Genomic DNA, 14,761 nt, shown 5'->3' with positions numbered 1-14,761 from the left:
GTAGTAAACGAAGCTGAGACCTGGCGAGCAACACTGTTATGACATTGCTGCAAGCAGGAACAGTCTCATGATTGTCTATTCACGGACCGAGTGCTATATAAAAGCGGAGGCCGTGACAGACTAAGTACAGTACATTGAACCTCATATTTGAACGAAGCTGAGACGCTTACATAATCACCCAACCATAGTCAGCCCATATATGGCAACTAAGTGTGGCTTGAGACACCGTGCTGCCCTCTTTCTCCTCCCTCCACGACCACACCGACTCCCATGTACTCGACGCCTTCGAAACGTGCAGCTTCGGGATCTCCGGAGAATGGAAGGCCAAATAAACGGCACGAACCGTCCTCGCCAGAGGAAGGAGAAGTAGACGATTCTCCGCCACCTCCGCCACGACAGGCGTCCCCACCTCCAAAACCCAAAGTCCCATTCCCCTTCAAGCGGAAGGCGCCTGCACGGGAGGATCCAGAACCATATTCTAATGCAGACAGATACGAACGGGGTCGGGAGGATGACCGGTACAGGTACGAGGACCGCCGATGGACAGTAGCCGAGCCCATGCGGCACGAAACTCGTGCAGCTCCTTCTCGCGGTGCAGACCGCTGGGAGCCTCCTGCAGGGAGGTACAATAGCTGGGCAGGAAGGGACCACTATGGTACCCAATATCATGACCGCGAGCGGGACAGGTCGCGAGAACGGGACCATGGACGAGACCGTGAACGGGAACGAGAACAGGAACGCGCGCGGTACGACCTCCCACCGCGCCCCGTCTCTCCTCGCAGCGTCTCTCCACGCAGGCCGTCGCCTCGCAGGCGGCAGTCCACCCCTTCGCGCTCACGCACACGCACTCCGGCACGCTCCAGATCCACCTCCACCCCGCGGTCACCCTCACCGGCGTCTGCAAGGAAGCAAACACATCGTTTGCCTACGCGGCGAGAAGCCGACACTTCGAACGCCCTTGCCGGATACTACCGCGACAGAGGTAGCAGCTTTGGTGCACGCAGCCGAAGCCGCAGTAGGAGCCGAAGCCGCAGTAGGGAAAGGCGGAAGCTGGCCAGGGACGACGACTACGACCGGAGAGACCGGAGGCACGATGGATATGACCGCGATGACTACAAACGGAAAGAGCAGAACCACAGTCTTGCGTCGCCTGGTGGGTATAGACCTGTGTCGCCCCCTGCAGCGGGCCCGTCGCGACCTCGTTCACCACACACGCCGCCACGTTCACCTCACGCATCGCAATCTCGGCCCACGTACCACCAGGATTACCAACCCACCACGACAGAGGCCACGAGAAAGGATGCGACGTTCCCCAGCACTCACACTGCGGTCAAGTTTACATTGCATGCTGTGAACAAGGGTCTGACACCTCTGCACGTGCTGTCACCTCCGCCCCTCGAAGTTGCCGCAAGAACGGACGTTGTGCGGAAGCCGAAGTCGCCTGAGCCCAAGGTAGAGGAGGGGCAAGTGGAGGAGAAGAAGCCCATACCGCCTCCACCAGTGCAACATAGAACGAAGCGGAAGCCGGTAGTGCGCTCGCGCGAAGAGGAAGCAGCTGTCTATGGCCGAATATTCGTCGGATGTGGTCGGCAGGATGACTATAACGTTCTCACCAAGCTTGGTGAAGGAACGTTCGGGTACGTGTCTGTTCAAGGCGTGCTCGCCAAAGTGCTCACCCGCTTACAGTGAGGTGCACAAGGCCGTGCATCGTGAAAAGGGCAACTGTGTTGCACTCAAGCGAATCCTCATGCACAATGAGAAGGAGGGCATGCCTGTCACGGCGTTGCGCGAGATCAAGATTTTGAAATCGCTCCACCACCAGAATATTATTGACATCCAGGACATGTTCCTCGTCAAGAGTGCGTGATCCTTCTCGTCAGCCTAATGCGTTGGTGACTGACGATGTGCAGGCAATGGCAAGGAGCCGCTCTCTGTCTACATGGTTTTCCCATACATGGACCATGATCTCGCGGGTCTCCTCGAGAACGAGCGTGTCAAGTTCACACCCAGCCAGATCAAGCTGTACATGAAGCAGCTGATCGAGGGCACGGAATACATGCACCGGGTATGCAGATACTGTCCTACCGTATGGGCAACTTGTTAAACCCTCACAGAACCACATCCTGCACCGTGACATGAAGGCGGCGAACCTGCTCATCTCGAACGACGGCTGCCTGAAGATCGCAGATTTCGGTCTCGCGCGCGCATTCGACCCGCGGATTACACAGGTCAAGGAGGATGTGCGCGGGAAGGAGCGCAAGTACACGAACTGCGTCGTGACGCGGTGGTACCGTCCGCCGGAGCTCCTGCTTGGTGTGCGCCAGTACGGCGGAGAGGTTGATATGTGGGGCATCGGGTATGTACATTCTCGTGTCTGATATGCGGCGATGGTCTTGACATCGTCGTAAGGTGTGTGCTGGGTGAAATGTTTTGGAGAAGGCCCATTCTTCCCGGCGGATCGGACATCGACCAGCTCGAGAAGATATGGCAGCTGTGTGGCACGCCGAACGACCAAACTTGGCCTGGCTGGGACTTATTGCCTGGCTGTGAGGGTGTTCGATCATGGACCCACTATACTCGGCGACTCAGGACGGTCTACGAACAGTGAGCATTACCGTTCTTGTGTAACCGCGTGGGATTCACCGCGTTTGTAGGCTCGGTCCGGAGACGATCGATCTTATGGACAAGCTCCTGACGTGCAACCCGAGGGAGCGTCTGACGGCGGAGCAAGCCCTGGACCACGATTACTTCTGGACAGACCCTCTGCCTGCTGATCCCAAAAGGTACGTGCACTTCTCATTTAGGCAATTCTGCATGCTTATCTTCCGCTCGTTCAGCCTGCCCAAGTACGAAGCTTCGCATGAATTCGACAAGCGTGGCAGGCGGGAGGGTGCCGGCGCTCCAGGTGGCATGGTCCCCTACATGGGTGCCTTCAACAACCCACGACCGCTCCCACCACCCATGGCTCAAGGCCCGCCTCAGCCAATGCACCGGCGCCCGCCTCCGACCCGCGACCAGTTCCGTTTCGGTCCAACTAACCACGGCCTACCCCCACCCACCACTCATGGTCTTCCCCAACCACCGTTTACTCACGCGCAGGTCTTCGGCCCGCCGCAGAGATCCTACGCGCCTCAGCCCACCACGCTTCCCCCCATCGTTCTCCGCCCGGGCCAACCGCCCCCGGGCATTGGTCCGTGGCCGCCTGCTGGCCCAACCTCAAGCATGAACATGCCGCCGTACCCACCTCCATCGTCTATGGCCCCGAGGCGCGCCCATCCCAATCCAATGCGACCCGACTACGGCGGGGGCGCCCCACTGAACTATGGCTGAGTCTCGCATTGACTTCCCAGTCTGCTAGACCTGGACACGCTTGCAAATCGAGACATCATCTACACAGCTTTCTCATCAATTTGATTTCATACCTCGCATCACGCAGTGTTACCGTCGCATAAGTACTCTCATCGCAAGTTACATGTTGGACAGGTAGTGTAAGTCACTGGATGAAACTTTCGATCCTTCAAATGAAAGATCGATAAAATTGACAAAATCTTTTTCACGATATTTCGTATGAAAGATTGTCAATAAATGTCAGAAACAATCAGTTAATCATTCAGACTCGAAGTATCAGGAACAGATCACAGAAGGATTCATTGACAAGTGTCTTTGATCTGTTTGTGATCCTCTAGGCAAATGATTGAGAACATGGTTTTGAATATTGTGTGGCTCAATTGTTCTGAAAGGATTGCTAATGGATTGTCACATGGGGTGTTACATTCTGTTCTCAATCTTTCAGGCTGTTACAATCTGTTTTCCAATCCTTCCAGCTGTTGATATCTTGGTGAGATTGGAAACAGTATGTATCCCAGGGATTCAAAACAAATTGCCCAAAAAGATTGACAAGGGATTGTGACTCTAGCTGTGACACTGTGACACTTCCCTATGACAGAGCAGTGAAGGCAATCATGCCAAATCTATGATGAGCTGCCTTCTGCTGGTATGCTCAGTCATTGTTGGTCCCTCATTCATTGTCTGCCATCACATAAGTCTCATTAGATGCACTCAATGTACAGGGTTGTACTTGTGATTGTACATTCCTAGAGATGTGCATCTCATTGTATGACTATTGAACACTTGTACAACCCCTAGACTTGTACATCTCATTGTACATCTACTTGTACAACCTCTAGACTTGTACATGTCCAATGTAGAGAGTTGTACATCTACATGTACATATCTCAAGGTTGTACATCTACTTGTACAACCCCTAGACTTGTACATCTCATTGTACATCTACTTGTACAACCTCTGGACTTGTACATGTCCAATGTAGAGAGATGTACATCTACATGTACATATCTTAAGGTTGTACATCTCATTGTACATCTACTTGTACAACCTCTGGACTTGTACATGTCCAACACACGAAGATGTACATGTCCTTGTACATGTCCAAGACTTGTACATCTCCATATACATCTCCAATGTAGCCTCCCCTTGTTCTCCTCGAGCGATATAATTGCGTCGATCTAGAGCAGCCCAAGTCAGCGCCGTATGCAATGTCAAGGTCATGGTGCGACGTACCATCTCGATCACCACCGAGGCGCGGCCGATCGCTGTGGTGCCTGGATGCGATGATTGTCGACGAGAACTGACAGGTGGGTTACTGGGAAGGGGTGTGACGGGGAACCGCTCGCGCGTCAGGTCAATGAGCGGGAAGATATCGAGCCCGTTCGCGCGCACAATGAGACCGCGTCCGAACTCCTGCACGCGCCCGACGTCGCTGGGCGCGAACCGCCCAAAAGCAATGTCACTCTTGACGAGACGTGGTGCGGCAGCGGCGAGACCGAGCCCGCCCCCTGCCCTTGTCACGAGACGGGATATCTTCTTGGCGGTCGCAGAGAAGTCGGAGCCAGAGGGAGAAAGCTTGAAGATGGAGCGATGTTCGCGAATCGCAGACTCGAGTACTAGTTCTAGTGAGCGCGCGAGAGCACTCGCATACTGTGCGATGATCGTACTTGCGAAGATAGTCGCGCTCGCCAGAATACAAAGGCTGGCATGAAGGACGAGGGGAAGGACGACTACCTTGCCGATGGTGTAGTATGGGTAGGGGAAGAGGACTGCGGTGACGAAGGATATGTCAATGGTGATAGTACCGAAGACAGAAGGAAAGGCGTAGGGACCGGGTCCCTTCTTGGCCTTGATGAACAGGAAGAAGGCCATGCCGAGGAAGGGCCAAGACCCAGACGGCGCAGATGACGGTTGGTCCGGTCTCGATGTACTGGCCGGAGAGGACCTCGGTTAGTGTGACGTTGTAGTCGGTGTGATGGCGGGCGAGATGGGCGAAGAATATGCCAAAGGCAGACCATCTGTGGACATGTTAGAATTAGACGCAATGCTTGTGACGACAATCGACGTACGCCCAACCGATGGTCATGAAGAGAGCGAAGATGAGCTCGCGTTGTAGGACGGAGATGAACGGATCGGCGGGTGGATCAAAAAGGGCAGCTGAAGAGAACGGGAGCTGGAGAAGAGGAGGAACGTGGCTGGGACGCACAGACAACAAGCAGGAATTTAGCCTGCAATGAAAATCAAGACATGAATCGCTACATGGATGCGGAGGCACTCACCTGGCCAGTAGGGCGCTGCTCTGTGTCGCTGGGCGAAGAGCGACCTTGGGAAACCCCGGGGCCCCAGGAGGGTCTCGATGCGGACATGGCGGAGATGCGGGGCATCGCGGGGCCCGTGGTAGGAGCCGTATGGGGGCTCGTCGCCGTCGTCGTCGCCGAGACGGGCGTCGTAGCGGAGGTTGGCGTGCCAGCTGATGTCGAGGACGTCCAGATATTGAGAATGGAGAGGGAGAGACAGCGGAGGCATGGCAGGAGAGGGAGGTACTCGCGTGCGGGAGAGGGGCACGCCTTCCGAGTCGCCAGACGCAGCAGAGGAGGGCTCTGCGAAGCGGACGCGCTCCGACTGGGGGCGGTCGGGGTCGGCGCGCGGGCGATCGTCGTCGTCCTGGGCGGCGTCGGGCGAGGGGGCGTGCTCGTGCATAGGGCGGCCTGGGGCGGCCGGGGCTGTTACATGAGCGTCGGACATGATGTAGCGGGGAGCGCGCAGAGACCGGGGTGCGCTGTACTCTGCGACGTGCAGGAGCGGAGAATGGCACCAGCGACGCGCGGCGCGCGCCTCCCGTCGATCAGTCGATCAACACGCCGCACGTGCCTCCCTCTTCCTCTCCCCGCCGGCCATGGACGACCCGTCACCCAAGCCGCCTGCCCCTGCCTCTGCAAAGCCCTCCCCGCTGTCCTCGCGATCAGCCGCGTCTGGTTCGCCCACACACTGCTTAAGCGCGTTGTCGTTTGTCTGACCTCCGGCGTCGACTCCCACGGTGTGTCTTGTCTGATCTTCATCCGCCACCCCATGTCGCTCACCTCCGGACAGGCGTACTTTCGTGCCCTCGAGCAGACCGAGGGGTGCGTCGGCGGCACGCTCACGAATCGCTGCGGCGACGCATTCATCCGCGGCAACAACGGCTACATGCTCCTTGGACCTTCTCCCACTCGCTAGTACGCCCACTTAATACTTATGAACAATCCCCTATTGATGTCCGTTAGGATACGTTCGAGCACGTGCTCGACGCATCGCGCGAGGGACGGCGCGTTAGAGCGACGTTATGAGCGCCCTCGCAGGCACAGCGGTGGCGGCAGGGGGCGGCCCTTTATTTCCTGGCGAACCTTTATGGGCCGTCGAACAAGGACTTGTTCCTGCTCGTCTGGATGTTCAAAAAGGTGCGTAACCCCTCGTCCTCTTGTTTGCATTCTGCTGACCGCCTCTCTAGCCAATATAATGTGTCAAGACTGTTCCTGAGCCTCCGCCCGGCCAGCTCGTAGGACATCAGGTTTTTGCGCCGTACGCCTCGATCTCCTTGCACTCCGTTCTTACCCTCCTCCGGCGATCCCGCCACGCAGGCCTACTATATCGCGTGGTTCAGCAATCTCCTCGACACGCTCATTTGCCCGACTCTTATCTGTCCGCCCTCCCGCAAGTGGCTCTTCCCGTCCGTCCCACTCGCCGCCCGCAGTGCTACCGATAGCAACCTTCAGGTGCCCCCGTGGCAGGCACGATCGGCAGCAAGGAGAACAAGACAACGCCGCATCGGAGATGTATATGGAGATGTACAACTCTTGGACATGTACAAGGACATGTACATCTTCGTGTGTTGGACATGTACAAGTCCAGAGGTTGTACATGTACATGTACAATGAGATGTACATGGCGCTGACTTAGGCTGTTCTAGATTGATGTGATCATGTCGCTCGAGGAGAACAAGAGGAGGAGGTGTATATGGAGATGTACAAGTCCGGAGGTTGTACATCTCGTCGAACATGTACATCTCGTCGAACATGTACATCTCGTCGTACATGTACATCTCGTCATACATGTACATCTCTTTGCATTGGATATGTACAAATCCAGAGGTTGTACATGTGCATGTATAATGGGATGTACAACCTTAAGATATGTACATGTAGATGTACATCTCTCTACATTGGACATGTACAAGTCCAGAGGTTGTACAAGTAGATGTACAATGAGATGTACAAGTCTAGGGGTTGTACAAGTGTTCAATAGTCATACAATGAGATGCACATCTCTAGGAATGTACAATCACAAGTACAACCCTGTACATTGAGTGCATCTAATGAGACTTATGTGATGGCAGACAATGAATGAGGGACCAACAATGACTGAGCATACCAGCAGAAGGCAGCTCATCATAGATTTGGCATGATTGCCTTCACTGCTCTGTCATAGGGAAGTGTCACAGTGTCACAGCTAGAGTCACAATCCCTTGTCAATCTTTTTGGGCAATTTGTTTTGAATCCCTGGGATACATACTGTTTCCAATCTCACCAAGATATCAACAGCTGGAAGGATTGGAAAACAGATTGTAACAGCCTGAAAGATTGAGAACAGAATGTAACACCCCATGTGACAATCCATTAGCAATCCTTTCAGAACAATTGAGCCACACAATATTCAAAACCATGTTCTCAATCATTTGCCTAGAGGATCACAAACAGATCAAAGACACTTGTCAATGAATCCTTCTGTGATCTGTTCCTGATACTTCGAGTCTGAATGATTAACTGATTGTTTCTGACATTTATTGACAATCTTTCATACGAAATATCGTGAAAAAGATTTTGTCAATTTTATCGATCTTTCACTTGAAGGATTGAAAGTTTCATCCAGTGAGTAGTGTACTATTGTTGCTTACCAGCAATCTGATTCGTTGTCTTCGCTCCGGGAGTTCTGCGGAGGCGTGTATCATGTTCAAAGATTCGGCACTCGAGTACTCAGGCCTCAGAGCCCTACTACCACAAATCGGCCAGCAAGGCGCACAGGTAGCGTTGACATTGATCCCAGGTGATGATATGACCGTGAGAGGTGCCCCTTGGTGTGCAGCATTCCACCATGGTTCCATGCGTTGTGGGCGAGCCCACCCTTAGTGTACAGTGTTTTGCGAATGGCATATGCATGGTAGGAGTGCATGTCACATGGAGCTCAGTATAGCGTATACGACGGCAGCAACAACATAGACGCAGGCAAGGAAAGACAGAAGAGGGAAGACGATTACTGGAACGCCAGTTAGCACCAGGAGACGCGGAACACAGGATGATACGCACGAAAGTGAGGGCAGCACCCTTCGTCTTCTTCTCACCACCGAGCTCGAAGCTGAGGTAAACATTAGAACGCAATGCCCAGAGTTCCATATCGATGTTAACGTACTGCTTGCAGCGCTTGAGCGACATCTGCATCTTGTACTTGCACACGGTGCACTCTAGCCGGAGAACGACCTTCTTGGTCGTCTTCGCCTATTGTACCCACAGCCGGCTCAGCGACCGGTTCGCAAGGAAACCAGATGGTACCTACCTTCTTGTGGAAGACGGGCTTGGTCTGACCACCATAACCAGACTGCTTACGGTCGTAACGACGCTTTCCCTGCGCGGCCAACGAATCCTTGCCCTTCTTGTATTGCGTAACTTTGTGAGGCCTGCAGCATATCGTCTGAGCATCTGGATACATCGTACAATGTCCTCAACTTACGTGTGCTTCCTGCACTGCTTGCCCTTGCAGTCTTCGCGCGCGTGCCAATGTCAGTGTTAGGTCTCCCTATCCTTGTAGCAAAGCTACTCACAGGTGCGTCGTGTCCTATGATGAATTAAACGGTCAAACAGCAGCTGAACACCGATAACGACGAGCACTTACTTCGGAACGTTGACCATCTTGAGGGCGTCGGCGGCGTTGAGTAACTTTTGGGCGGGCGATGGTGCTCGGCTTACTGGCACTAGCGGCAGTCCCCGAAGTGGCAACCAGTTCCAGGTTAGAGTTCAAACTCCGACGCTCTGTGGCTGGACGTCCATCAGCCACCGATTCCCATATCTGTGAATTCTACTGAACGCCCTTGAACGCCACGCTTTGTGAAAGGGCAGTGTCCGACACGACGGTGCAGGAGACATACCTCCTTGCGCATTATGATCGTCTCTCAACTTTTGCCTCGCTGTTCCAATTTCCAAGCTTCTACGCTCGCGTCAGCGAGCGATCCGCCGTTGCTTAACGTAAGGCAACAACACATTCAGTCCTGAATTATGGGCAAACACCAAGGGGAAAACCTGAGATACAAAACACGCCGATTGCTTTCAGTAAGATAGGGGTACGATATATAGCGCATAGACAGCGAGAGACAGCAACGCTACAGCAAATGAAGCAGACAGATCATTACGGCATCCATAGACAGGGAAGGAGCCCTCGTAACAAGTCGTGAGACATCCAAAGGAGCAAGGCAAATCATTCGGAGGAATGGCCCCTCGCCTTCCGTTTTGTAGGCTTCTTGGCCTGCTGCTTGATCTTGGCCTGAACATAGCCAGTGAGACTTTTAGACATCGCGGAGCGGTAAGTCGGACGTACCTTAGCTCGTGTCCTCGCCCCTCGCCCAAGTTTCTCTTCTTTCTCTTCAGCTTCGTGGCCATTTGCTTCACTATCTGAGTCGGAGGGTGCTGTCGCACGCCCAACCTCTTCCTCATCCTCGTCGTCCTCATCTGATGGTGACGACGAAGGCTCATCTTCATCAGAATCATCCGCCTTCCGGCGCTTTGCACTGGTTCGCGTTCGTCTACATTCGTAGTATAAGTTAATTGAAACGTGACAGGGAATCTGCTGCACTGACTTGGCTGTCCCGTTTGTTTTGGTGGTAGGGGCTTTCCGCTTGCCAGTTGTCTTACGTTCCACGCGAGGCTTCTCAGGCTATGGTACGACAAATCAGCACATAATAGACTTCAAAAGTAGCTAAAGGCTACCTTCGGCTCTTGGACAGCCTTCGGGTGAGCCTTGTGGTGCTCCTTGAGCCAACCCAGTGTTTCCTCAGGAAGATACACTGTCTTGATGATCTGTGTACCACGCCATACATCAGTTCAATGCCAGAGATACTGAATACAATGTCATGTAGACGAACCTCGCTGGCCGCCTCCGCGTTGGGTAGTGGCCGGAGGATGTCGCCTGGCAACCGAACCTTGCCCGGATAACTCTCGAGACTCCACGAGTGCTGCTTCGCACGAGCCTTGATGAGGTGCTGTGCCAGCTCACTGATAGCGTAGAGATTCTGGAGGAAAATCAGAAGATGGGGCAAGCCCGGTCTTGAGGACACTCACCTCGCTATACTTGTGGGAGACAGCGTCCCGCACCGTCTTCGCTTTCATAGCGAGGTGGTAAAGCAACGATATGTTCTCTGCGGTAGCGACATGCTCCAGGTAGAACTCGACGTATCTTAGATCGATATTCAGTCCAGAAGTCAAGAACACTAGAGGAGTGCACGAACTTAGCAAGATCTGGTAGGGCCTCCGCATTGACAGCGAAGTCCGGATGATGGGCGACGAGGTGCAGCAAGCGGATGAAAACGACTTCAAATTGTTGGAGGCGGAAAACTATCAAAAGTGTCAACCAAATGACACGCCCTCGGCTGATTAGGCAAAACATACCTTTAGGTATGCTGCGCAACGCAGTCATCACGTACGCTTTTGCCTGTATGCAGCCTACAGTCAAGACGTTGTAGGCCACGTTGACATGCACCACTCACCCTATTGATGACATCGGCTTCCGGGTCATGCACAGCCAAGAATGGAATGACGTTATAATTCGGTCCCAGCTTCCGCGCAGTCAACAAACCAACTAGCTTGTCCATGAACGTAATCCGGACTTGATAGCAAGGATCCTGCGAAGGCATTCAGCTCGCGCTCAGAAGATAAGACTAGCCACTCTGACCTGGATCGTTATAGCGACAAGAATACAGTTCTCAGTAATCTCATTCGAGAACGCTTCTACAGTGGCAAGATGGAGCATGGAGATGCCAGCCTGCAACCGGAGCCGTGCCTTTGTCTTCACACTTAAAGGATGCATGTCAATACACGCGCTTGACATTGAAAGGCCTTCGTACTCATCGTGTGCATCCGCCGTAAGCGACCCAGCGTTCTGCAGTAGCGCGATGAACATCTTTAGGACTGGCCGCGCGATCTCGACAGCAGTCTCGGACCGTGCATGCGCGAGACATCGATTGCGACAGAGTTTCAGCGCGTACAACTTCGCTCTGAGTAGTGGTGTCATCGCGGAGTCTTCCACCCACTCTTCCTCCGTGTCCATCTCATCCTGCCCTCCGTCAGCTAGCTGGACAGTATGGTTCAGAGCGACTCACATTTTCCTCTTGACGTTTCATGAGAACTTTCTTGATCAGGAAGCTTGTGACCACGTCGCTCTTATGCTCGAAGGCGTCCGGCGCCTTCAGAGCCAATTGAGCCAACACAGCCATATGTGCAGCGAGGTGATCAGAATCGACTTGCGGAAGGGCATCGGCAATAGACTGCGCACAAGGCGTGAGGAAACTCAATGGCGTGGACGAAAAGTCGATCGCACCTCGACTAGTGTCCCACATGCCTCTTCCGAGTCCTTGCAATGCGCAAGTATACGTGCTGCAAACTTGGCATGGCGCACATTTGGACTCATGACGGATTTCATCACTCGGTCCAACGTCCTCCTAGCAGAATCTATCAGTATCCAGCCTGACAACAACACGCATCCGCGTAACGCACTTATCATTGGGGGCAAGTTTCTTGTCGAGGTTAGACACTGCAGCCAGAGCCTGCAAGCACACCTCCACGAGCCTCGTGTTCTTCTCGTCCGCGATGGCTTTCGACAGTTCGCCCACGTGGGACTTGTACACTGGTGCACCATGCTTAGCAATGTGGTTCATCCATATCTGCGCATTGCGCGCCAGCGCGTCTGCTTGGCTTGAGCCTACTCCGTCTCCGGAGTCGCCCTTCTGCACACGCTTGATGAGCGTCGGTACCGAAGACTGGTTCACCAGTCGCAAGCTCGCGCGGCGGAGGAAGATTGTCATCGTCGGCACTAGAGACGATGATGACTGCTCCATTCGGCGTATGAACTCGGTCTACGCCACGGCCAAGTCAGCATTCGTGGTAGGCAGCGGTGGATGACGCAAACTTACTGTGGATTTGACGAGGCTCTTGAGGTCTACTTGGGTGTCCATGCATGTCTTGAGCAACTTGTACAGACGGCTTTCGTTAAGCTTCGCAAACGCGTGCAGGTCTTCCATTGCTCTCTGGGGATCCGGGAAGGTGGCTGGGCAGGCACGGATCGCGGTATGAGGCGAACGTCACATGGTGGGTTGTTGAGCATACCTGCGATTCGTCTAGTGGAGAGCTTGAGGTGCTCGGTGACCTTCTCCTCGTCTGCGTCTATGATGCCTCCCTGAAGACAACGTGAGTCAACAGAGCTCAAGGCAAGCAAGTCTGCACGTACGTTGTAGTCGATACAGGCTTGTACGAACCGCTCGGTCGATGGGCGCGTCCTGTGTCCCGTCGCCTAGAATCAAGAATTACTTAACAGAAACCACCACACTCACAGGCCTTTCAGTCCGGAGAAGCTCAAAAGAGCATTCGTAGCTTGCTCATCCAGAAATGTCATGATGTAGAGCAGGCGATCTGTCCAAGCGGCTTCGTCGACTTCACCAGTATTCTTTGATGATGAGCTTGATGGTGGCGAAGGGAGTGGAAATATGAAGTCAGCAAGTATCTGCTCTGCGATGGATCTGGACAAATATAGTCAATGTAAGCATGACGAAGTGTGCCAACAGTCCGTTAACTGACTTCACTTCTATCGTGGTCCCAGCCATGTGCAAGATCGCCTCCGGTATCCATGAGAACTGAGTAATTGCCGCCGGGTCGTTGTTCTCACTGCGATGCATGAGGCATGGTACGAATGCACCAAATGAAGCGCGCACATTTCAGGGTATGCCAGGCTGTACAGCCGGCCAACTGCGTTGAGAGCCTCTACGCGTACGACATGCTAGTGATGGATGAGACACAAACCTACACAAGACGTGAAAGTGGAATTGTCGCACCTTCTTGTCAAGGCCACGTCCAGAAACAGCGCGCAACATGGCAGGAGACACATGGTGCAGCGCTGTCTCATAGTCGAGCTGAGAGTACAGCTTGCAAACTGCCGCACGCACTTTCTCATCAGGGTCAAAGAGCTTCTGCTGCATTACGTCCTCAATGGCCTCCTGCTGGTCGGGAAGGTTGCCCAGCACGCCCTTGACCGCTTCGACGAACGTCAGCCGAACTGAGGCCATTTTGTCATTCTTCCGCATGAGCCATACGTTCCATGTCGTCGGGTACTTCCGTACGAAGTCCGCGCCGCCTTTGTCTGCGAACATCTCACCTAGGACTTCTGTCGCCATGGTTCGTAGCCGACCTTCTGCCACCCGGAGCTCTTCCTCCAACTGTGGTACGACGTTGTGCAGCAGGGCTGGGCATGACCTGTTCAGCCGCTTGACCAGGCTGTGTGCTTTGGCCACCTCGTCGAATTGCTCCGCGCGAGACTGCTCCACGACCACCTCCGTGAAGTACTGGCATATATGTCGCTGCAGCTTGTCGGCGGTCGCGCTACAAATTTGTACGGCAAGGCGATACTCAGGGTTCTCCATACGCTGTGGCCGCATCAGAACGCGAGAGAGAACGAGCGGAGGGACGGGCACGCACCAAGTCCTCTACCATGAACTTCGACAGGAGACACTCCAATACACCATTCGGCAAGCTCTGGCACTCGTCAATGAGCGCTGTGAGGATGTCGGCCACGAAGAGTTCGATCTTCTTGGGCGGGTTGTGGCACACGATCGCGAACAGCTTGCGGAACGCCTCGTTCATGAGCTTGTCCGCGTCCGGCAGGTCGCACACAAGTACAACACTCTTGACAGTCGACAGACTTTCCAGGAGGTCAAAGTACTCTTCGTAGTATGGAGAGTCGCCGCCTTTGAGGTATAGAGCGAGTTGTTGGAAGAAGAACGAGAAGATGCGCTCGAGCTCGCGCTGGGTATAAGGCGCGTCCGGAGCATAGAGTCGTAAGAGGTCTGCGATACAGCATGCCGCGTATGCCTTGACTCCAGTGTCCTTGTGCATGAGAATGGTGTCCTCGATGAGCTCCTTGCGCACTCCGGACAATGTGTTCACGTCGACGTGCTCCTGGTCCATCTCCCTGAGCTCGCTGTGCAGCGTCTTGAGTTTCTTTTGGAGAGCATCTGTCGTCTGGCCGCGCCCGCCGAGCTTCTGCTGGAATTTGAGCTTGTGAGGGGAGTTCTGGCCGCGGGTTTGGGCCACCATGATGGCGGCGTGAGGAGAGGCGCGTTCGCGTT

General features: G+C 54.1%; 4 protein-coding genes across 4 annotated transcripts; 1 reads left to right on the top strand and 3 right to left on the bottom strand.

The window, feature by feature from the left end:
- Positions 1 to 270: 270 nt before the first annotated feature.
- C8Q71DRAFT_849024 (Pkinase-domain-containing protein) lies at positions 271 to 3,330 on the top strand (the record flags this gene model as incomplete). Its single annotated transcript, XM_047926689.1, has 8 exons — positions 271 to 746; positions 864 to 1,637; positions 1,687 to 1,859; positions 1,911 to 2,065; positions 2,115 to 2,356; positions 2,410 to 2,604; positions 2,655 to 2,783; positions 2,805 to 3,330. The coding sequence occupies 8 exons, from the start codon at positions 271 to 273 to the stop codon at positions 3,328 to 3,330; spliced, it is 2,670 nt and encodes an 889-aa protein (XP_047777818.1).
- A 1,053-nt stretch (positions 3,331 to 4,383) lies between these two features.
- C8Q71DRAFT_908525 (uncharacterized protein) lies at positions 4,384 to 6,208 on the bottom strand (the record flags this gene model as incomplete). Its single annotated transcript, XM_047928997.1, has 6 exons — positions 5,628 to 6,208; positions 5,418 to 5,505; positions 5,240 to 5,366; positions 4,582 to 5,190; positions 4,475 to 4,526; positions 4,384 to 4,403 (listed from the first exon to the last, which is right to left on the bottom strand). The coding sequence occupies exons 1-6, from the start codon at positions 6,091 to 6,093 to the stop codon at positions 4,384 to 4,386; spliced, it is 1,362 nt and encodes a 453-aa protein (XP_047777817.1). The 5' UTR covers positions 6,094 to 6,208.
- A 2,364-nt stretch (positions 6,209 to 8,572) lies between these two features.
- Positions 8,573 to 9,465, bottom strand: C8Q71DRAFT_117349 (60S ribosomal protein L44). The gene is made up of 7 exons (XM_047916364.1): positions 9,271 to 9,465; positions 9,200 to 9,213; positions 9,109 to 9,139; positions 8,935 to 9,055; positions 8,791 to 8,876; positions 8,688 to 8,736; positions 8,573 to 8,637 (listed from the first exon to the last, which is right to left on the bottom strand). Exons 1-7 carry the CDS (start codon positions 9,285 to 9,287, stop codon positions 8,635 to 8,637), a joined length of 321 nt encoding a protein of 106 aa, XP_047777816.1. The 5' UTR covers positions 9,288 to 9,465; the 3' UTR covers positions 8,573 to 8,634.
- Positions 9,466 to 9,479: 14 nt separating this feature from the next.
- Positions 9,480 to 14,753, bottom strand: C8Q71DRAFT_765630 (armadillo-type protein). Its single transcript, XM_047924137.1, has 22 exons — positions 14,112 to 14,753; positions 13,472 to 14,059; positions 13,352 to 13,416; positions 13,218 to 13,304; positions 12,974 to 13,159; positions 12,871 to 12,919; positions 12,750 to 12,819; positions 12,557 to 12,690; positions 12,141 to 12,499; positions 11,965 to 12,085; positions 11,747 to 11,911; positions 11,492 to 11,700; positions 11,320 to 11,440; positions 11,135 to 11,269; positions 11,037 to 11,079; positions 10,877 to 10,982; positions 10,710 to 10,824; positions 10,514 to 10,660; positions 10,359 to 10,448; positions 10,229 to 10,305; positions 9,970 to 10,174; positions 9,480 to 9,915 (listed from the first exon to the last, which is right to left on the bottom strand). The coding sequence occupies exons 1-22, from the start codon at positions 14,727 to 14,729 to the stop codon at positions 9,850 to 9,852; spliced, it is 3,756 nt and encodes a 1,251-aa protein (XP_047777815.1). The 5' UTR covers positions 14,730 to 14,753; the 3' UTR covers positions 9,480 to 9,849.
- Positions 14,754 to 14,761: the final 8 nt, after the last annotated feature.

This window comes from Rhodofomes roseus (assembly GCF_022264815.1).
Source record: "Rhodofomes roseus strain CIRM-BRFM 1785 chromosome Unknown C8Q71scaffold_13, whole genome shotgun sequence".
In the NCBI taxonomy this organism is placed as follows: domain Eukaryota; kingdom Fungi; phylum Basidiomycota; class Agaricomycetes; order Polyporales; family Fomitopsidaceae; genus Rhodofomes; species Rhodofomes roseus.
This window is presented reverse-complemented; position numbering and strand designations above follow the sequence as displayed.

Coding starts and splice junctions, on each gene's coding strand:
- C8Q71DRAFT_117349 (XM_047916364.1), bottom strand. Junction 9,056..9,108: donor AAGCAGTGCAGGAAGCACAC/GTAAGTTGAGGA, acceptor GATATGCTGCAG/GCCTCACAAAGTTACGCAAT. Junction 8,737..8,790: donor TCGCTCAAGCGCTGCAAGCA/GTACGTTAACAT, acceptor TGTTTACCTCAG/CTTCGAGCTCGGTGGTGAGA.
- C8Q71DRAFT_765630 (XM_047924137.1), bottom strand. CDS start 14,729: ATGGTGGCCCAAACCCGCGGCCAGAACTCCCCTCACAAGCTCAAATTC. Junction 12,920..12,973: donor TTCTCCGGACTGAAAGGCCT/GTGAGTGTGGTG, acceptor GACGGGACACAG/GACGCGCCCATCGACCGAGC. Junction 11,441..11,491: donor ACGGCGGATGCACACGATGA/GTACGAAGGCCT, acceptor GCATCCTTTAAG/TGTGAAGACAAAGGCACGGC.